Raw genomic sequence first — 24170 nt, forward strand, 5'->3', positions numbered from 1 at the left:
TTGTCATTGTCATTGTCATTGTCATTGTCATTGTCATTGTCATTGTCATTGTCATTGTCATTGTCATTGTCATTGTCATTGTCATTGTCATTGTCATTGTCATTGTCATTGTCATTGTCATTGTCATTGTCATTGTCATTGTCATTGTCATTGTCATTGTCATTATCATTGTCATTGTCACTGTCATTGCTATTGCCATTGCCATTGTCAATGTCATTGTCATTGTCCTCATCATTATCATTGATAATTTTCATTTTATTTTCACTTGAATTTTCAGTTCTATTTTTATTTTTATTTATTTTTATTTTAATTCCAGCGCACTTAGCCACTTGCGCATCTTTTGCAGCTCCGTCTCCAGCTGTGCCTGCAGCAAAACTGAAGCACATCGCGACAATCCACTCACAGATACAGACACACACACACACAGGCCCAGGCCCTGGGCCAGGCACAGTCACCGAGCTCCATTTACCGCAGCAACTGCAAATGCAAGTGCAAATGCTGCGTCTGCTTCTACTTCTGCTTCTGCTGCAGCCTCGGCTGTGATCTTATCGCTCAGCGCCCGCATCGGGATCGCAGCTGGCTGGGCCATCGCCTGTGTTCGGCGTGTGTGATTCATGCCGCTTAATTATGCAATTTATTAATAAAAACTCGTCACATCGGTTGGTCAAGCTAACCAGCTGAGAGTCGGCACTGCGCGAGAGACTTCCACTTTGTTTATACACCCAATGACACTAGCTTCTGATTAGTTTAAACAATAAAGATGCAACTTTATGAGCAGTCGTGCGGTCATAAATTATGCCCCACACTGTGATCGCTCGTAAATCGAGAGATTTTTATTTCGGTTGACAATTTCTAGTTTTTGAAATTTTTACTCTTGTGCAGGGTGTTTTATTTGCTTACCAAATGTGTAATATCTTATAAAACACATTCACCATCCCACGAATTTTATATACTCCTCGGGCTATAGAGTCAACTTACTATTTATATCTGTTTGAATTTCAATATTTATTACATTTAATAATTTAATATTTTCTCAGTATATATATGAAATAGAAAAAAAATAGGCTTCAAAAGCAACTTGAATCTCTTTAAATCTAAATCTGTGCTGTAATTATTTCAATTATAATTTGAGCTTTAACTTTTACATTTATATTTGCACTATTTCTGAATTTTGGATTTATTTGTAATCGATTTTAGAACAATACGAAAATGTTTTAAAGCTCACTAAAAGTTAATTAAGAATAAAAAACTTGTTCGCTGTTCGTTATCTATTATCTTTTATTGCCCCTGATTAAAATATCACAAAAGTAAGCATGAAATTCATTGATTAAATTCTTAACCAGATTATCTGTTTCTTTTTATTACAAAACATAATGTCAACGTGACGCAATGTACAACGGTAGTTCTGTTTATGAATGGTTGAGGGCTAGGGTAATGAAGGTTTCTGAAGTTCCCATTTCATTTACTAGTATATATTTCACACTTTTAATATATTCATTTTAAATTTATTATTATATATTATTTACCTTGCTGCTCGAATCCGCCCAAATTCCAATTAAGGGGCGTGCTTATGTAGCCCGCCAGATCCAAGTGTTCCATGTTGAATGTGGCAAGTCTTGTAGCAAATTATTTAATTACTATTTTTTTTTTTTCTTGTTAGATGGCTATGCAGTTCTTCCTTTTGTCTTCTACACTATATATCATGTATTTATTTTGTATCGTTGTTGCAATGCTTAGTCTCCAAGTATCACATCGGTTCGTTTCTGATTCTTCAGGCTCTCCTCATTGAATGCAACTGGAGCATATATAGCACCATTTATTTCCATTTACCTTATCGCAAGTGTATTGAATTTTTGTGCAATTCGGCGGCAGCATTCGGTACAGACTTTTGTTGTATTTTCGATAAGCGAAAACGATATCTGTAAGCAAAAAAACCAAAACAAAAACAACAAAAAATTAAAAACAAAACCAAACGGCGACAACGGAACGTTAGTACAAATTGTTGATAAGATTGGAAGTCATATAGTCATATATAATAGACAAAGAGTATTTGTATATTTACTGCCTTCTAACTGAAAATCAAAGTGAAAATCAGTTTTAGCGAATCATTATGAGGAATTTAGCACCGTTTAGTACAGTCAAATGTACTATTTTTAATGCTTTTTGGCTCAAATTACAATCTTGACTGACTTCAACTGTTTTTTTTTTTTTCACTCTTACATAATTTAGTACACTTTATAGCTACTATTGACTGACTGATTATCATTGTTTGGAAAGTAGACCAACAGATTATCATCTATCAATTTTCTGACCTCAGCTATCTTTGAGGGCTTAGCAAATTTTTGCACAGTTATTATTTTTAGTTTCAAACTCCATTATTTTAGTACACTTAATTACATCACTATTATTAACTTCAACAACCTTCTACAAAGATTTTTACATTTTAGTACATGCCAATAGTTTGACACTTTTTAGCACAGCTAAATGTTGCTGTTATTGCCTTTAGCTACTTCTCATAAAATCTGTAGATTTAAGTGCTCTTTAAATTTATCATAAATCATATTTGTAATTTCGAATGTCTTTTAAGAGCTTAGCATATTTGAGTATAGAGCCCCAGGTTTTATTATTATTGACTTCAGTTTCAAGCTTCCTCATTTTACTACAGCTGAACGCATTTTAGTACTCAAAGCTGAATGCTAATATTTATATTATACTTCCAACGTAATATGTAATTTTAGTACATTTTAGTACATCTCAAAATGAGCAGCATTTGAAAATTACATACTTCTATTGTTTTCTATGAATTTAGTAGCATTTAGTACAACTCAAAGTTAGGTAATGTATGCAAATTTAGCCAAAAACTTATAAGGAAACTACAGCACGCCTTCAATATATAATTTAGCACGCTCTTAGCACGTTTCGATGTGTAAGCATCTGATATAGCTAGTAGTGGAAGCTGTTGCCCCTTTATGATTATTAAGTCGGGGGCGATTTTAATTGCTCCAGCCGAATGCTAATAAGTATTTCTGTATGCCTGGCGCACATGGCGTATACTGTATAGGAATACGTAAATATATATGTATATAGATATATATATATTTGAAAAGCGTTGCCCCTCAAAATGCAATGCACTGTGGGCGATCGCAATTCGAATCGAGTCGCAAATTGTTTGCTTCATTTACAGCTGCTTTTCGTAAATATATTATGTATAAAATATTATTTTCAATTTATAGATTTGGTTTACGATTCTTATTTTAATGCCACGCTGAATTGCACAAAAGCTCAGCCGATAACCCGATTGGATGGCCGCAGTTTTCAATGTCGTAAGTGGTGTGAGGGTAATATTTGTTGTATTTGTGTGTTCAGCTTCGATTCGATTCAACATAAACAGGGAAAATTTTGTTTTTGCTCTAACGTCATTGAGGGGCGTTCGACCTGCTGTTTATTTCGCAATTCGTGCTATGTAAACTTAAAGCTATTTATAAATAGAAGATTGGAATATACACATATTGCACAATACACATGGATATACAATGAGAAATTTATAAAGAAAATCCATACGAAATCCATACATAGTTGAATGAAGTAAGTAATACTAACATTGAATGCGAAATGCTATCGATATCTGACATATCACAATTTCAGGTAAACAAAACGGATCGGTTTTCTTTCTCAATATCACAGGTAGATTGATTACAACCATCTGACAGCCGATTGGCCCAGTATCAAATGTGTTTATAAACACAATTTGTTTATAAACCAAATACCAAATATAAATCGCCAACTGCCTTTAAATAAATATTAGAAATATTACAAATTATGAAATATTACAAATATTAATAGTTTGAGTACACCATACTATGAATTTTACTTTTAGTACATGTACCAAGGTGTTACTTTGGTTTTCAATACTACATTATCATTTTGCTACAACACAATGAATTCGATTGCCTGAACATTTTAGTACATCTACATGAACAAATGACTTGAGTTAATATCGCAATAATACTCTTTTATCTATCACATTTTCAATTTCCCGTGCGCCACTCTATGTATTTAACACTTAGATCACTTTAGTATTATTATCTACCAGCTTAGAGCTTGTTTATATATTTCTATCTAGATACCATTTTCAACACATTTTGCATTGACAACAACAGCTGAACGATATTTTATCTTGTTGACGCTTTTTAGAACACATTACTTCGGCAATTTTCACTTTCGTGCGACTTCCTCTTTACTGTGAAAAATGGAAAACTGTCATAACTGACATGCAAATGTAACAAATCGTGCCCAATTAATCAACACAATTTTTTTTAAATACTTGGAGTGTAAGACGAAACGTTTTGACAGCTGAAGAATATGAGGAAACAGCAAACACATGTTGCGCATTAGAAGTCGGTGCTAAAACTTTGAGAGAATGACATCAATCTTATATCTTTAGCTTATCTCTGAACAACAGACAATATATAAAAGTCAAAAGCTGATTTGGGGTTTGTTTTAGTACAGCTACTTCGAAGTTTTGACTATTTAGGTTTGTTGCCAAAATAAAAAAAAAAATAAAAATAAAAAAAAATTAAAGATAAGATAGTCAACTATATGGAATATTACTGGCCACAAATGTGCGGTCTTTGCAATAATTATAAATCGGAAGTTGTTTACTTTTGGCTTTACTCCACACATCCATCAAACATTTGGCCCACTAAGCTCAGCGGCAATGAACTTTGGAACGTGCAGAAGAAATCAAAAATGCCAGAGCTACATGAGCTAAGTGTATGATATGCATGAATATGAATGTATATTTATGTGTGCATACATGTGTGTGCATGCATTGGCCAGTGATAATGCGCTGCCCAATTTAAAGGTTGTCGCATGTACTAAAAAAAACCCAAGCAAAAAGAAGTAAAACCAAATCAAGCGCAGACAAGTCATTCACTCGAAAAGTTTAAATTTTATATAAATAAATAAGTTCACATGCCAAATTAAACGAAATGCGTCACATTTCGTACGCTCCTATAAATAAAATTGCTTAAAAAAGAAAACGGCCTCAGGCCTAACAACAACAACAACTGTTTTAGTACTAGCGGCACAAGAAGGGCAGCCAAAATGTTCTTAGAAAAGCATAAATTATTTTATTAGATAGTCTGGCACACACGCACACACATAGATAGATAGAGCCAGCTATATGTATATGTATTACTTGGTCAGAAGTTGCGGAAATCTTAAAGAATTGTTTGAATCTCTCTCTCTCCCTCTCTCTCTCTCTCTCTCTCTCTCTCTCTCTCTCTCTCTCTCTCTCTCTCTCTCTCTCTCTCTCTCTCACTCACTCTCACCCTGGCTAGCCATCTGGCTTTTAGGGATCACGCATCGTCTGCCAGTTGCCAGCAGCTTTTAATTGCAAAAGTTTATTCCAAATGCAGCACAAAATTGTTTCATATTCTCGTTTATTTCTTATCTCTCTCTCTCTCTGTCTGCCTTTTCTTTTTTCGATTTTTCCCTTGTGCCGGCCTGGCTACGCACTGTTGTCCGCCTGAATCTCTGTTTATTTTGCTTCATATAAATTTTGTACAAATTTCATTTGGCCTTTCATAAACAAAAAAATCTCAAAAATGAATTATTGTCTAAAGGGGATCTCGCCCCCTCTCTCTGTCTCTCAACAATCTATAAGCACGTTTGTATTTTGGGGCGCGTCACTTGCTCGTTCCGTCAAATGAGTCACTTGACTTGTTTTGTTTTGGGCCAAGTATCGCACAAACTACACGATATTATATCGCTATAAGCCCAAACGGGCTAACTGACGTACAAACTTATATATCTTTAAAGGTCTTTAGTGTGGCATTAGCATATTTAAGACACTTTCGCATTGATATGAGTTGCTTATTTGTTTATAGCTTTGGCTAAAATGCAATGTAAACACTTTTTAGTACGCAAATTTTCAGTTTTTACCGAAAAACAAAGTGTTACAAAAACAAATTTACGGCGTGATTCATACTGCAAAATATATGAGAATATATTTACATCTCATTTAGTTTCCAATTAGATTGCTAATAAGATTTTATTCATTGAGGAGAGTTTAGTCATTATTTGATTTGTTGTTGTTGTGCAGAAACACTTTTTTAGAACATTTTGAAGGCAAAGTATTCACCAATTTTATAACTTCATAATTTTGTTTTAAAATTTAATGTTACTGCTTATTTATTTATATTCTACTTTTCACTTTAAATTAATTTTAGTTAATGGAGTACCCATTTATGTATTTTAGCACATATAAAAATATACTGTTATTTAATTAACGTCCGCATTTAAGTGTCTTTTAAATTTTGAGCGTACCTTATTACAATCTCGACTTTAGAACAAAATCTCCTTGTTCTTGCAAGTTTTCTCTTTTTAGATGCTTAGGCATATATTTAGTACATTTGAAGTGTAACAATTTAACATTTAGAACAGTTTTTTGTTTTAATTTTTGTACATATTTCGCATTATATTTATAGTGGAGTGTTTTCGTAATTCACACAGTCAGTACTTTAATGTTTAGTAAATTTTCTCAAACATTTAGTACACTTTAATTACCAATAAACGCTTATGTATGTATATATTTATATATGTGAGGTGCATGCACTTTTCGCTCTCAGAATACAAATATTCAATATTTACCAATCGCACACATTTTGTTATCTCTCCGTCTATATAATATACTATATATATATATATATGTATATATCTGTTTCATTTACATATATAGAATATAGTACATATACTCATATCTTTATATAGAAAAAGCTTCCATTTTGCAAAGTCACGCCCATTTAGCGCAGAGATGTTATAGATGCGTTGTTCTCACCTGTAGTTCGTTAGGAATCGGTTTCGTTCGTTGCGTGTAATCCTTAAACGTTGTGCTAAAGTCTCAACATTTGTAACACCAAGGTAATAAAAATCATATTTAGCTCAAGGCAAAAATTGAGTTAAATGTCGTATAGAACTTGTTATCTTATTAGAACATAACAAATTGTGCGCTGTGATAAGCGTCGCGTCGGGCGAAACAGAAATGGATATTTCTGACGACTTCTTTGGCTATTTCACTGCCAATTTTCGCGTTCAGTTCGAATGTGTACTAAAACGTGCGCTCATTTAGTACGGGGCTAAAGGCGAAAGGTGTGCGCGTATCAGGAAAAAAAGAGAAATAAGGAAAACAACACTGAAAAGTGAAGGCGACAACAACTGACGACATTTCCGAAACGCCGACCGCAGCGTCTGAGGTGCGCTTAAGTACTAGGCAGCAGAAAAAAAAAAAAACACAACACACACTCATAAACACTCATGCACACTCATACACACACACATGCACACACATTACTCGCCGCGTCGACGGCGACACGAACATAATTCTTGTTTGCTTTGTTGCTTTTGTTTCTGCTTTTGCTTTTTAGTATTTATTTACAATTTAATATTTTTCAACGCAGCGAATCGGCAATTCTTGCGACGGCCGAACATTGCAGCAGCGCAAAAACAAATACATGCACACACACACACACACGAGTAGATATACACATATCATCAGCACAGAGATAATGATTGTAAATTTATATACATTTACTATATTTGTTAACGGGAAATGCTACGCGTAATCAGCAGCCGCAACGCCCACGCTTAACCATTTGTTGATAGCCCCCAATTGGCGCTTGGCGCTTACCCCCAATCGCTGATCATCGCGCGCCTCCATTCCAATTGAGCTGGCAAACCAAACTGGTCAGCCAAATGGTCAGCCGGAATGGTCAGCACCCGGTGTCGCCAGACTCTCTCTCCCTCTCCCTCTCTCTCTCTCTCTTTCTCTCTGCTGCTCTTTTTTGCATACACAAATTTAGCAAGTCAAGTGTAGCCAACTACAACCAACAATGGGGAAAATTTGTAATCATTGCGATAAGGTTTATCAGTCTATAATATCTGCCCCACTGATTGTCTTGGACAGCACAGTTGAGACTCAAGTACATCGGGCACAAGGCAAAAGACAATGTAGAGGCAATCAGCTGGCAACAAATGTACTAAAAATCTTAGCTCATTCTTAGCTGAATTGTACTAAAAATGAAGTTATGCTATTTGTCATCGTTTTAATAGTGGTGCTCACTGAAGGTAATGCTTGTGATTATGCTTAATACCATTAACAATAAATTAAAGAAGAGCTTAAAGTACACTGCGAAAAATAATAGAGTTAGAGGCCAAGATAATTTGTGCGAAATTCTGGTGGGTTTTTTTTGCAGTGCAGCTAAATTAATATCGCTTAGTTCATTAACTGATCTAAATTTATTGCATATATTGCTAATTGTTCTAAAATCGTTCAGAAAGTATTTGAATGGAAATATCTTTTGTTATATAGTTGTACTAAAAGTAAATATTTTGTATAGTTGCTTAAAAGTAATTCATGCCATTAATGTTAATGTTAATTTAAAACGTAGACAACACTACAAAAAACATTTTTTTTAGTACATTTGTATCAAGTAGGTATATACTAATAGTCAATGCACTAATATTAAGCCAAATAATAATAAATAAAAATAATAGAAATGCTAGGTCGATCAGTGTACTAAAATACTCTATATACTTTACAACCTACAGCATTGCGCTTATCTATTTGCTTTAATTATTTCTCAGTTTAATATACTTGCACGAAGCATTATGAAATAGCTATGGCAAATCAACAAATAGATAATTGCATTGCTGATAGTTGTATAGTACTCTAAAATAGTACTGCCAAAAACAATTTTTAGTTGAAAATAAACGGAGTTCAACTAAATATAGCTCGTGATTTACTAATTTCAGGCTAACGTTTTTTATGAAATTATTCTGGCATATTAAAAATGTACTAATACTGGTTTAAAAAATATTTAAAAATTAGCATTTTTAAATGTGTATAAATAACATACGATTAATTGTATTTTTACTAAAGTACGTATAATTTTTTCTTGTATTTGCTCTGATAGAAATATTTTTTAATTAATATCACTAACCATTTATATATCATTAATCAGATTAATAAAATTGAATGCAATAATAAATATTTCAAAAAGAAATTCATATAAAGCAATACAAAATAAAAACTGTTCCCTTTCCGCTCTATGAACTGAAGAAACGAGTTCCATGTCTAAGACATTACCTACATTTTTATACTTTTTCTATTCAGCATTAAAGAGCAATTCCACATAATTTCATTGTTTTTGCAGAGTAACATTAATGCGCAGAGATGCAATATAAAGGTTTTTATTTAATTTTTACTGCACATTAAAGCAAAATGCTTAGTAATGACAAATAAAATAGCATCTTGAAGTGATTTCTATAAACAAGCTGTCAGCTTAAGTTGAGCTAAATGAGAATCAGTCTATTCAACTGTCAAAGAGATAACAGCTGTAATCTTATAATCCCAATGAACCCCAAGTGACCTTTTGGCGACTGCAAGCTGAAATGGTTGTTAACACCTTTCTCTCGCCTAGTCAGATGAACGTTGAGCTCGATTCGAGTGCAGTTCACATATTGTTCAACATTTGCTTTTTATTTCGCACACTTTTCGCAGTCAAAGTTGAAAGTGTAATAAACTTGCGTGTGAAACGCACGAAAATTTTGAACAAAAGGGGCGCGCTCGCATTTCTATTCATACATTTTGCACACAACTCAACTCCACTCTAGCTGATGGACTTTCACTTTCGTCTAGCCACGATCAAAATTAAAAGAGATTCATTAGCATTTTGTTTCTGTTCATTCGCTAGGGTGCCACAGAGATTAAATAAAAGGGAAAAATTTTAACTATTGGGAAGTGAACGACTAGATGATACCCTGAATTCAATGAAACGATGCAGTTGTAATTATGGGTGATAGAGTGAGCGAGGGGAGAGAGAAAGAGAGAGAGAGAGAGAGGGAGAGAGGGGGAGTGGGAGTAAATGAGAGGGAGAGCAAGAGATAGAAAGAGTTAGAGAGCGAGAGTATGAATAAAGGGGTTGTAGAAAAGGATAAAAGGAAGAGCAAGAGATAGAGAGAGAGAGAGAGACAATAAGAAAGAGCGAGTGAAGGATATATAGGAATAGAATTAACGTGAGAGAGAGGGAAAAAGCGAGAGAGACAGCAACAGTAAGATAGAGAGAGACAGGCAGAAAGAGGGATATAAAAAAGTGCAGAAAGAGAGGGAGAGGGAGAGAGAGAGAAAGAGAGAGATGTATAAATAGAAATACACGAATTTTCTGCAGTCACTTTGATATTGTATATCCAACAAATAAAATTTTAAAAAATAAATAAATAAAAACTATATATACATATTATATACTGTAGTAGATTCATATTATATAATGTTATATTCTAGACCACGCCCTCTTCTGCCTGTTACATAACTTTACACAAAACCATCATACCCCTATCTATCCACCTTCAATGGCTTAAGAGAAAACCTCTTAGACAATTGTCGAGACTTGAGCTGATGTGACTCAAATACAAAAACCAAAACTAAAACTAAAACTAAAACTTGAATCGTCTCAAGTCGAATCGAATCGTCTCGACTCGACTTTAACTCCTACACAATAAAACTTTGCACAATTGCAATCTCATTTTGGGGCTTTTATTTTTGCTTTATTTTTTATTTTTTTATTTTTCGTGTTTTGCCTCAATTGCGCTGCGGCTTCTTCTTCAGGCTGCCTTTTGGCTATTTGCAGTTTGCGGAAAGCTTACGAAATTTTACCTCTAGTCGTGTATTGTTTATTGTCTTGTTGTGGCTGCGGCCACAGCCGGCCCCGTCCATTCTCAGGAGTTGTGCAATGCCGCTTGCAACTGGAACTTTTCACTGTGCATAGTGCAGGAAGTTTTCGCATCAAAAGTGAATGCCCGTTAAAAGTAGATAGTATAGGAGTTATATATAGGTAACTCTATATAGACCTTATACCAGGTAGTTTACTAATTGATCTCGTGCTGTGGTGTGGCACGCCTTCTGTTTCACTGTTGTTGATTGCTTATGCAAATTGGGATTTTTTCTCATTATAAGTCATATTTTCTGCTCTAATGAAATACGCGAAGCGATTGGCAACCTTGCGGCCTAATTGCTGTTAGTTCGTGGTCCAATAATTTGCTTTACTTTTACAATTTTATTTGTTTATTTATTTCTTTTTTCCTGCTTTCGTAACTGTGCCAAATCTTCGACGAATTTTTTTCGCACAGTGTATATGGTGACATTTTTATAGCGAACAAATGCAAATCGCCAAATCATTTGTGCAAATACAAATAAAGTTCGTGGGAAAACCGCAAAACTTGATGTGATTTGATTTTTGTTTTGTGTGGCAATTTATTAAGCTGCTCTCCCTCCCTCTCCTCTCGCTCTCTCCGTCTCTCTCTCTCTTCCTCTCCTTTGCTAGCCTTTGCTTGAGAGACTTGATAGAGTTCATCGTCATCGTGTTCATTATGCAAAAATGCGCTTTATGTGGAGCTCTATAAATACGTGATTGTTGCTGTTGCTGTTGTTGTTGTTGCTTGACATGCTAATAATTGTATAAATCATCGTTTATCTTGTTGACGATTTCGTCATAGCAACTGTAACATGTTCTAAATGCGTCTTTAGCAATCGTTGTGAATGCGTAATATTTCAAGATGCCTTTTAATCTGTGCATTTCCAAGTACTTAACCCAATAGCGTTTTCTTTTCTTGTTTTTACAGGGGAAGTCATTTCTGTTATATAATAGTTATATATTTTGTAAGCAAACTTTTTATTCAAGAAAAGCAAATCTGAACTTTTGTTACCTTATCTATGTCATGGGAGCTACAGAATGTTCAATTTCATCAAGAATCAATAAGAGAAAAGCAATATTCAATGATTTTATTCTCGCTTCTGGAAGTGTGGATTAAAAGATCACTTAAATATATATATATATATATTTTTTTTTCACATATAGCTTAGTAGATCATTTCTTAATTGAAAAGTGTATCGCAATTATTATTATTATTATGAATATTATCATTCTTTTTTTAAATTTACATATGGCTTAATAGATTACTTCCTAATTATCGTAGTATATTCTCTTTTAGTTAATCTATTACAGACAAACTTGTAAATTTACGTTAATTAAGGTAAATTTTGAAACACACTTACTTAAAAAATAAAATGTTTAAATACAGTCTAAGGCAATTACTTTCATTATAATAAAAAATCATTTTAATTAAAAAAAAAAAAAAAAAAAAAAAAAAAAAACATGTTAAATAAATAAAAAAAAATTTAAAAAATCATATTACATCTCCTCGAGCCAGATGTGTAGTAAAAATATCTTTTCTCCGACTTCAACATGAACAAAATTAATAAATCAAAGCAAGTCTCGACACACGGAACTCGAGTAGCGCCCATTTTGTTCCAGTTTAGCCCTGGGCCTCGTCGCATCTCTCGACATTTCTGTCATGTATTACATCTATGACTAGACAAAAATTCCTAACTGCGGAACTCGTAGCGCAATTTGCAATGCATAAAAATGCCATTAAGCAGAAATTAAACATTTTGAACAGCAAACTGCGAGAAGATGTTGGGCCCCAACCAACCTGGCAGAACGACAGCTGGCTGAGGGGCACAGCCGCTGGCAACTATGTCCCAAATTCGCGTGGAAGTAGCACAAGAGTTGCAAATATTTATTAAGGACGGGAGGGAAAGAGAGAGAGAAAGAGAAAAAACGAAATAAAAACAATACAACATTGTAAAAAAAAGAAGCCAAAAGAAACAATGAATGAGCAGGCTGAAGACGTGGGCCACAGCCAGACACGCCTCAGCGCTTGCGCAGCAGCGGCAGCTACAGTAAAGACTGGCACTTAAGAATCCAGCTTTTGAATGGCCGCCAGTCAGGCAAACCCACAAACACACACACAAACACGTCGTCATCGTCAGCCAACAAAATGATAAGCCCAGTTAGATAGACAGATTGGACGGCAACGGAATGACGGCGGGAAAGTAGGTGGGCGTTTAATCAACAGCTACGTACGAATCGGATCGGTACGGTGTGGCATGAAGAGCACTGGGAACGTGGGTGCAGTGATATGTACGTGCAACGCTTGCAGATTCCAGTTAACTGAAATCTGGAATAATGGTAGCTCAGTCCATAAATTAGACTCTACTCTCTGATTTGAATTTATCGCAGCTACCTTTTCATTTCTTCATTCTGCGGTCGCTTGATTAAGTTTTTCCATTTACTTTCCGTTCCTCTTACACTTTTGCTTCTTGCTTTTGTCTTCTCTGTGTAACACGAACCGAAACGAAATGAACCGAAATGAAACCGCAAATGCAGACCAAAATTGTCGTCAAGTAAATTATAGCGATTTGGGCTAGTGGCCGGTGCTGAGTTCAGTTCGGTTCTGTGGGAACAAGGTCATCCAAGGCACTTGCTCGTCACAGTTGGGAACAAAGTCGATTTGGAACTGTGCACTGGGAAAGAAAACCAACAACAACAACAGCAGCAGCAATAACAAAGAGTTTAACACGGCCCTTGGAAGTGCTGTTATAACTGAACGAAAGCCAGCGATAACAGAGGCCACCTTTGTGCAAACAATTTGTGGAATGGGAAAATCTACAGTGAAATTTCCTGTAGTTGGCCAAGTTAAGAAATTACCTGGGATAAAAGTCTGCCCAGTTAAATTCTTAACGCCAAAAATATATATATGTATTAAGTGAAACGTATAACTTCTTTGAGAATATATTGTAAACAAAAAAAAAAGAAAACAAACAAAATCATTTTTTTAAATATAAAAATATGTAAAATAAATTAAAAAAAAAAAAACAAACAAAATATAACAACAAATTAATTTTGTTCTCACTAAAAATTTTTTATATTAATAAATTTAATATTCATTTAAAAATTAATATAAAAATGTGAAATAGAAGATTAAGCTTTCACATTTGTAAAATTGTAAAACAAAAAAAAAAAAGATTCAAAAATACTAAAAATAAACACTAAAGAGCAAAACGCGTTTAAAACATATTTTGAATATGTTAAAAAATATATATATATATACCATAATATACAAAATAATATGTATTTAAAAAAAATATATATATAAAAATAACTAAACTAAATAAAAACCAAAAATAATAAAAAAAAACAAAATTATTTTGGTTAAGTTCTTAAAAGCAACGTTAAAAAATTAATATAAGAATATGAAGAAGAAGATTATTTCACATTTGTAAAAATTAAGATTCAGAAATATTAAAAATAATATTTAAAGAGCAAATGATAACGCGTCTAAAACATATTTTTTTAATGTTTAAAAAAAATATACAATAATATATAAGTTTAAAATTCAACAAGATTCCTAATCCTTCTGAGCAGTTCTTTCAACAACCCGTTCTAAGATAACATGCAAATGAAATAAAGAAAAATATACAAAAGATGCTGATACAATTACCACGTGGCAATAAGAATAAACAAAGCCTACAAAAATAGAATCAGAAAATCAGAAAAATATGAATGAGAACTCATAAATTATGAGTAAACTAGAATAATTCTACAATGGCCAACTGTGGACAAATAAATAACCTTGGGCTTACACTCCAATTCTGCTCAGCTAAACATACGACATGCGCCCATAAAAATATAACTATATAAAACGATAAATAAAATAAAACTGAGCTGGAAATTTTCTAAGCCGCAGGCAACATTAACACTCAAGCTAAAAATATATATAAATAAATGTATATACCTTTTTTATATGCCAATGAGAGTCAATAAATATGACGCAGAAATTGCATAAATTATGCAAATTTAGGCCAAGAGAGCCAAAAGAGGTAGTCGAACTATAAAATAAAAAAATAACACCGAAAGAAGCCAAACAAACAAACAAAACAAAAAGCTATACGTAAACAAAAAGAAATCGGACCGTGTCCAAGCAAACACCTACACCAAAAAAAAAAATCACCATGTGTCAAAATCTTAGCAAACGTAACACTTAAAATACAAATAAATATATATGAATACTTTTGTGTATTGTCATTGGATAGCCAGGTTATTTGTTGACTGCCAGCATAATAATAGCAACAAAACACAGCTGTTGAGTGCAAAGGAGTCAAGTCGTTTATGAAAATTAGTATTTGAATGGTGAAAGTTGTGACAGCCAATGATAAAGATGAAAAAGAAAAACTCTGAATCAAATGCACAATAATTGCCAACAAATTAACAAAATGAATTTTCAATTAAGCCCATTGAACCGGCCCGACTGTAAAAGTGTGGCCAATTGCCGGTCAGCGGAAGTTTCAACAGCAAAAGTTTCGAGCTGAAGATTTCAAAAGAATCGAGAGGCGAGGTTCATTCAACTTCAGTCACAGCTTCATGCCTAACGCTAATCAAGAGCTAAACAAAAACAATTACCCAGCCTAGCAAAAAAGAGCATAAAAAGCAAAAAAAATAAAATAACAATAGATAAATAAATAAATAAAATAATCAACTAAGGAAACTAAGAAGAAATCCCAAAGAGTCGCAGCTCAGTTGGCTGCTGGTCAGGAAATTAGTGGGCATTACATTTGTGGTACGTGTCGGCATGGCAAAAACTAAAATCGTTCGCTTAAACAATTTGCGCGATTTGTTACGATTTTGCTTATTGGCCGAGCTGGTTAAGCGGAGGTCACTGCAATTTAATGCCAAAACCAGCAATACATGTTATAGATCAATAGATCAAGGCAAATCACAAATAGCTTCCTTGTGAAGCTAAATGTGTGAAAAATATATTAACAGATTAATTAGCTCAATTTATTGATAATCTTTAGTCAATATTATAGTATGTACAGTAGAATCTGCTTATAACGACTCCGCTTATAGCGTCCGTACGGTTATTGCGACGACAATTTTGCTCCCCAGACAAACTTATATGAGCAAACTTATACGATTATAGCGTCCTTCGGTTATAACGACGGTCAGTTGAGCGTCGTTATAACCGGATTCTACTGTAATATAATTAGTTATACATCAAAAATGCTAGGACCACTAATACAATAGTTTATCTTCATCTCTCTAGATTTCTATGATAGATTACTGATTTCATAACTATTGTTTATATATTTAATAGTTTTCATTTATAATGAATATTATTTAATTTGCAAATATCACAATTCATTTAGAAAACGCATAAATCGTATATACCGAGTAATCTGAACTTAAAACATTTTCTGGCTATACCAAAGCTCTTCCTCGAGGTCTATTGGGAAATCCCCACTCTTTATTCCTACTGCTTTCTTTTTCATATTTCTTTATTCTTTTTTATAGGTCTTCCGGCTGTCTATTCTCTTCTCTTTCTCTCTTTTTCTCGTTCCCTCTATTTGTTTGACTTTGTCTCTGGTTCACCAGATCTCTCTTTTTCCTATTTCTGTGCCATTTACATTCGCTGCACTTCTGATTTTTCCATTTCTAGATTTTTTTTCTTTCACGTATTATTTTTTTGTCTCCTTTGGTTGCTCTTCGACTCTTTTATCTCTCTTTTGCATGTAATCTGTCTGCCTTGCTCTCGGTCTCTGTCTCTCTCTCTTTCTCTCTCCCTATCTCTCTCTCTCCCTCTCCTTCTTTCTATCTTTCCTGCGCGCTCGCTTTTTGCTCTCTCTCTCTCTCTTTCTCTCTCTCTCTCTCTCTCCCTATTTACCTCTCTCTGCATTTTACTGTTTCTCCTTCTCCTTTCCACTCTCTCACTGCCCTTCCTTCGCTTCCTTAGCTTGCGCTGACTATCACTACCTCTGGTTCTCTCTCTATCTTTCTCTTTATATTTCTCCCTCTCCCTTTAACTATACTTCTCTCTCTTTCCCTCTCTCTTTGCCTTCTGCTTTCTTTTACTCACGCTCTCTTTCGCGCCTTTTTTTACCTTTTTTAGCTTTTGCTTTATTCCTCTCTTTCGCTCGTTTCCTTCATTCTTTAAATTCTCCTTATCTCCTTTCTCGCTCTCTTTCTCTCTGCTATGATTTTTTCTCTCGGTATATCCCCATTTCCCTCCATCCATTTTACATCTGAAGAGATCGCCTTCAACAGTGCGATTACCCTGCACAATCAAATCACATCCAACAATTTGTTAAATAAATGACTCCACTTTGCAACAACTCAGCTGCACAGCAACTACAATTTGATCGCATGTTAAAGGCAATTTGAGGAGATAGATACCGAGCTACAATGAAAACGTTTCATTTCATATTTGCAACTGATCTGCAGATCTGGCAACAATCTTAGACCGGATCTGGCAACAGCATTTAATAATGGTTTCAATTTTTTCATCTTAATGCGAATACTACACAAAACTGCAATGGAGCGTGAATACCTGGGTAATATATATATACATAAATATACATATATCTAAATATTTGTATAGAAACCAGTTTTACTTTGCCGTGTCTCAAGACACATTGTGGGGCCCGTTGAGCTGTTGTGCCCATAGAGCATGCAAATCGGCAGCGTTATTAGTCATTATGTGGTTCCGCACATATGCGGCAATGGATCCGTGTTTATGCTATGCACTAAGAGCCGAAACAGAAACAGAAACTGAATCTGAATCTGAATCCGAATCGGAGCTAAACATTGGTTCGGCCTTCACGCTACCCGCTGAGCCAGCAGCCAGCTCCAATTCATTAGGATGGGGAGGGCAGAAGGCGTCGAAAATTGTTAAATGATTCAATTTGATTTGCTTGCAAGACCAAACAAGCTGCCGAAATGCATAATAATTAGCAGAGAGCATAGAGAGCGCCCGTTGAAAGTTAGAAATGGGCAATGTGGCTGTGGCTACGGTGCGGTCATGGAACAAATCTGGGGCATCTGAATATGCTAATGAGCTGGGATTGTAAAATCAGCAGCAATCGTGTAAAGATAAACTTATTAAAAAGACATTATTAACTATCTAGCTTTATTAAATATTTATTTAGCTAATAATATACAATGGTCATAAACTAAAACAACTTTTACTGTCAAAGTAATAGAGGGATTCGGATTTGATATCATTTTATTTACATACTTCAATCTAGCGAGACAGATAAAAACACTATTTGCAGCTTTCAGGTTTATCAAATTAAAATTTCTACCTGCCATTTCAGTCGTGCCAATTGCTTAGTCAACTCACATTTGAGACAATGTCTTTAAACTGAATATGGCTTATTTTATTGCGAAAGGAGTGAATAGCCAGGCCAAAATGCGAATGTAGCTTGATATCAGAGTAAAGCATTAACAAATGATATATGCGCTCATAAATGGAATTGATTGTCAATGGAAGACAAGCAGACGCTTGTTTCTAAATAAACAAGAAAAAGGCTTCAACAGGTGTAAGGCGAATATATAAGTTATAAGAAATAAATACAAAAACGACTGTAGAACGACGACTGCAGAATACACATTCACGGCCCAAACGCTAACAAATGTTATATATCATATAATATATAAAAATTTTATTTTTGTGAGTCACAAGAGAAGGGCGTCAGCATTTTGGTCATCAAGTTTTTAGTTGTACGGCTGTAGAGGATACAGACTTTCCCCTTTCCCCATTCTTCCAATTGGCGTAGATATGTCCACCATATACATTCATTCATAGAGTATATATATACGCCATATACATTCATTCATTCCAAATGTTAGCTCTCTGAGATGCCACAAAAACTAATATGCGGATTTGTAAAGTCCCTAATGACTGGATCGGGAAAATCAGTATATAAGACGAGAATATAGACAACTATATATATACAAAATTTCAAGTCTCTCTCGCTTCTAGCGATATGGCTTAAATTCGAACGGACGATCGAGACATTGCAGATATTGTACAATACCGATATACCTCTTTTAAAAATCTTGGCTAAGCCTTTACACAATTTCCAGTTCTCATGACTTGAAAGTTCAAAGTATTTCCAAAATTCGTTATACAATATAAAATAAAATTAATTGCGTATAATGAATGGAAAAACGCAAATCTTAATGCATAAAGGCAATTTTTTTTTTCTTATGACTTATGACTATTGTTGATCTTTTTCATACGCAAAGTCTACAGACTCACACATGATCTTTAGCAGCTACGACGCGTCGTCCGTGGAGTGTCTATAACAATGGCATATAAAAGTTACCAGTCAAAGCAGCACATAAATGTGAGAAGATTCTCAAACAGCATTTTTTTTTTTTTTTTCAACATTTTAATTAGAATTTTCAACAAATGCTGACGAAAGAGCAAAAGGCAGAGAAACATAAAAGTCAACCATTTTTTTTTTTTTTTTTGTGCGGCTTTAAAGCTTAATTCGTTTGAGGCATTGCCATAATATGTTAAAACCTTTTTCTAACATTCATATTTTTGTTGCTGTATGTGCTAACAGCTTCAGTGTTTCAATGAACTTTACCCAACACCGTTTTGTATGTCAAAGTTGAGAGACAGCTACGAAAACTGGCTTGACTTTTATTATTTTTCAATTAGAGTGTAACCAAAAGTTAAAAAGCCCAAAAGGCTGAAAGCCAAGCCCAGCTCAAATGGCTCAAATGGCTACAGCCATTGGCTGTTCAATAAGCCGACTTGCAACAAATGTCAAAAACTCTATATAATTTGCGCCACACAGAAAAGAGAGTGGCGACACTTTCTACTCGCACTCCGTCTGAGCGAGCTTCAAGTCCGACTCGGACTGTGCGTGCCGCTGTCTTTAATCAGGTCAACGTATAGGTAAACGCCTCGCTCTATAGAAGTAAAAAAAAAAAAAAAAACGCAAAAGAAATACAGAAGAAGAAAAAAATGAATGAAAGAAATATAAAAGAGAAATAACATTTATTAATAAGTTTGGCCAAAGGCCAAGCTACGTCGCTGATGATGACGCTTCTTGCCTGAGTTGGCTTAAATGAAATTAAATGAATTAAATAGAAACTTTTGATGGTGTAGCTTCCATCAAGGGGTATAGAGTAGTATAATAGGGCGCTCGAGGCCATTTGCCGCTGCTGCTGCTTCTTCTTCAGAGATCCACCACTCCGAATCAGGCCAACAGCGGAGTAGCTTTAACTTCTATCTGCGATTGAATTAAGTGTAACGCACTTTCAAGTAAATTGCCAAGCGCAACGGTTTCTATCAGCTGCTTCTTTCTTGTTGGCTTAAAGATTGGCCCAAACAGCTGAAACGGCGAGGGTTCTTCAAGAGTTAGTAAGGCACTGGTTAAGCAAAAGTCTACAGTTTAATTTGTTTTCAGTTTCAGCTTTCTGTGCGCTATCTTATTATAATTGAACAACAAAAATTTTTTATATTGGTTAAGATGGGCGAGCTGTGCTGCAACGCCTTTTTTTTCAATTTGTTATCTAATAATGCCTCGGTTTCCCACGGCATATAATTGGAGCTCAGCATTCATATATTTTTCCTGTGTTCCTCAATCGCTTTCACTTCGAAATTAGGTCGTAAATTTTCATGCTTGAACATTGCGGAGCAAATTGACAAAATCTTTATAAAAATGTCCTTTTATCAAAGACAATCCTTTATTTTATAGTAAAAAATACAAATTTCAATTGTTTTTTGTTCATTTTACAACAAACTCTTTTTTACTGATACTTTTCTTAAGATTCTTTGTTTGGTCTTGGCTTTAAACGTATTAAAGTTATGTTTTACATACATTTGCAATATGTATTCTACTGATAATATTTTATTCTTAATTGAGGACTTCAAATTTATCTAAGAAACTCTAAAGGCATGCCTTTTATATATTTTTTTTTTTTATAGGTAACTCATCCATATCAATAAAAATCTATATTTTTCTCTTTAAATAGCACACAGGAAGAACATTTCCAATTGGAAATGAATAGGAGAATTTATATTTTCGATTTCTGCTTCTCAGATTCTAACAAAGAATATTTGAAATATTTGAGCCTTTTGCTCTTGCATGCTCTAAAAATTTTGATTCAGAAAGTCCATCTAGAAGGAAAGTAATTCAACTATGAAGCTGCATTTGTAAAGCGCAGTCGCAGCGCGTAACCAGAGCGAGTGCTAATGTGTGCGTACGTATGCGTGTGTGCTCTTTGTGATATACAATGTATGTATGAAAGAAGCGTGGAATAATTCGAATATCAGCTCTGCGAAGAATTCAAAGTAGTACTCTCCTATAGACCGTCGCGTATAAAAAGCAATCTCCCTTGTTTTAACCGACTTTGTTAATATTTAGCATGAGGAAACTTTTTCAATATATTAATTCAAAAATAAAATGTGGAAATACCTGTGCTTAAAGTTCTTTCATAGAATACTAGAATAAAGAATCAAGTCAGAAAGAAAATGGATTCCACCCGGTATATTCTTTAAGATTTCTGGACTAAGAAAATTTATTAATTTTATTTTTTAAGTTAGCTCGCTTAAACTGCATTAAAATCTCTATCATTATCAAAACTCTTCTCGACTTCCACAAACACTTACATATTTCAAACATCTGTCACATTAACCAACAAAAAAAAAAAAGAAAGAAAAAAGAAAGAAAATGTATACAAAATATCACAAATTGCTCAAGACTCAAATACCAGAGCAAAGCAAGACAACAAATATTTGCCTTAAACGCATTGAATAGCATAATCGAAACAAGTTTAACCAAATTATATAATTGGTAAGAAAAAAAAAATGAAAAGAAAAATGAGTTGGACACAAAGTAATCAGCCAAAAACTTTCCGATTATTTACGCAGCTGTCACATATCATCATAGTGAGCACAGTTATGTTTCAAATGGCTTTTAACTGGTTTTCATATTTGGGGCCGGTAATTATCATGCAAAAGTTCACAAGCGACCAGGAACATGTAAGAGACAAAAGTAAAACAAAACAAAACAAAAATTACGAGCACTTTGGGTGCTTATAGATATGGCAAAAATGACTTCTACACAGACAATAAAAGAGCCAACTTAAAAGGTAGCTGACATTTGATGGGCTGCGGCCCGCGACAGAGCCTACCACAAATATGGCCAAGGCACGCGTGATTTATGGCCAAGTTGAGTGCGTTGTGCGTTTGTACGTTGTAAGCTCTACGCTCTATACGCATTGCCTACGGCGTCTCGGAGATCTATGTATCTCGCTCCCGGCCAATTGCGTGCGGTTAAGAATGTGTGTGTGTGTGTGTGTGTGTGTGTGTGTGTGTGTGTGTGTGTGTGTGTGTGTGTGTGTGTGTGTGTGTGTGTAAAGGAGAATCATTTTCAAAGTGTTGCGAGTTCAACGCCGCCGCTCCATTGGGCTGGCTGTTCGGTTACGCTTGATGGCGGCTAAAACAATTACAGTGCCGCGTTGTAGTTGCAGTTGCAATTTGCAACATGCAACACTGATCCCGACGGCAGCTAAAACAATGCAGTCACACACACACACAAACACCACGCATCACATTGCCAATCAAAATTGTTAACATATTGTGGAAAGTAAAGGCTCAGAAACAAAAGCGAGCCAACTCAACAGTCTGGTACAAAAACATCAGCAACATCGCGCTAGTTAAATACAACAACAACAACAACAACCATAATAGAGTTTGTGCACAGTGTGCGAAATCAAGATATAAATTAAAAATTTGAATTAGCTACTTGCATTATATTACTATGAGCGTTAATGAAATAGAGTCAGGAGAAATTTAAATATATTTTTATGTGAAAATGTTAGCTCTGATATTTAATTATGATCTACACATAAAAAGATCGAAAGGCATTCAAAATTGAAAGCATATGAAGTCTGTCTTTTTGAATGTTAAGCAATCGTTAAAAAACAATAATTTATTTCTAAAATAAATTAAACAATAAAATTAAATTAAATAATTAAATTAAATAAGAATATTTTTATTTTTAAGAAAAAATTAAAATTATAGATATTAAAAAAATTTGCTAATTGTTTTCTTTTTTATTTGTTCTTAAAATTGCTCAGTTGATATTTTATTATAATAAATGCAATATGTATATAAAATATTTCTGAACAAATTATTTTTGTATCTTTTACCACTGTCTTGTTAAATTAATAATTATTAAGCAAAAGTACATTCGACTTATTTACTACATTTTTAGAATAATTTCCATAAATGAAATAATCAGACAAATCCAATTTTTCGTCTAAGCACTTTAACTGATCATTTTTAAGAGCTATTCTTATTTGCAAAAAACAATTGACATATTTCCATGAAGAGTTCGTAAACTGAAAAAAAATATATATATTCCTATAACTCTCCAGCAATTGCGAGCTAACCCAACAAATATTCACTAATTATACTTAAGCTCTCAGTTTAAACGACCTTGCCTATAATTTACCTTAAATTATGACTAATTTCTCATAAGTATTACCATAGATTTGTCATACGAGCAGCGTATTTTTTCCTCCACTAAGATAAATGAATCACAAATAAGATTTTTTCAGCTCAGCTGAGAACTTAAATGCTTGCCTTAAGCTAAACACATAACAAAGGAAATCATTAATAAGATGAAATAGAGAACTGTGTCTATAATTACGGCATGCGGTGTAGTCAAAATGCAATCGTATATACCCTTTCTGTGTTTAATTTAGTACAGAAAGAAACGAAGAGAGAGGGAGATAGAGAGAGAAAACATGGCTGAATGGTGTGTGGCAGGTTCAATCAACTTGCTGCTCTCTTGCAGGCTCCAATGGCCTTGTCTGCCGTCGAGACGGCCAAAATGCTCATTAACTTGGCTAAGCGGCTTGACGCACCCCACAGATGATCTAATCGCCAAACACTTAACACTCAATTGAGCGACAACAGCAACAGACAACAACAAGCGACTTTTATAGTGAAATGTGAGCGTGGATGATAAATCACAAAAAATAAAGAGACAAGCTGCAACAACGCTAATTTCCAATGCAAGCGTTTGGTGTGGGCCTGCTAATTCCCCCCGGATCGAAAGCGTACTACAAAACTGAATCATCTGCTTTAAAATTGAAAATATATTAGATATATATGCATATATTCATAAAAAATTTGCAATTATTCTTCGTAAACAACTGATAGGTTTATCAAAGTCGAAAACAATGGCGTATACAGATTTGTGTAATACTATACTCGGACATACTCGGTATATCTGTATATAGGTTTTAGAGTTGGTTTCTAAACTTTAGTCGGTTGTACCAGAATTCTTCATAGCTGAGTTTGAAACAGATATTATGAAGAACAGTTGAGAGCGCTCAAATCAACAGTGGGTAGGCTAAGACACCCTCACGGGTTATATAATGGTAAGAAATGGCTAAATGACAAAT

General features: G+C 34.3%; 1 protein-coding gene and 1 long non-coding RNA gene across 8 annotated transcripts in view; one reads left to right on the top strand and one right to left on the bottom strand.

The window, feature by feature from the left end:
* LOC6576654 (serine-rich adhesin for platelets) overlaps positions 1 to 24170 on the bottom strand; it is a 70166-nt gene that overhangs the window by 45224 nt on the left and 772 nt on the right. For 3 of the 7 annotated variants that reach the window (XM_015165300.3, XM_044008486.1, XM_015165302.3), the window contains exons 1-2: positions 6842 to 7259; positions 1527 to 1919 (exon numbers count right to left, since the gene is read on the bottom strand). In XM_015165300.3, the coding sequence (XP_015020786.2) occupies positions 1527 to 1599 (73 nt within the window). In that variant the 5' untranslated portion in view covers positions 1600 to 1919; positions 6842 to 7259. Of the gene's footprint in view, positions 1 to 321; positions 353 to 1526; positions 1920 to 6841; positions 7260 to 7690; positions 7709 to 24170 lie in introns of those variants that run through there. The other 4 variants (XR_001449424.3, XM_015165301.3, XM_015165303.3 and 1 more) reach the window with 4 other exon arrangements.
* On the top strand, positions 21227 to 22576 carry LOC122757133. The gene is made up of 2 exons (XR_006357048.1): positions 21227 to 21547; positions 21625 to 22576. It is a non-coding gene; the product is annotated as an uncharacterized LOC122757133 (long non-coding RNA).

This window comes from Drosophila mojavensis, unplaced genomic scaffold (assembly GCF_018153725.1).
Source record: "Drosophila mojavensis isolate 15081-1352.22 unplaced genomic scaffold, ASM1815372v1 contig_36, whole genome shotgun sequence".
Taxonomy (NCBI): Eukaryota; Metazoa; Arthropoda; class Insecta; order Diptera; family Drosophilidae; genus Drosophila; species Drosophila mojavensis.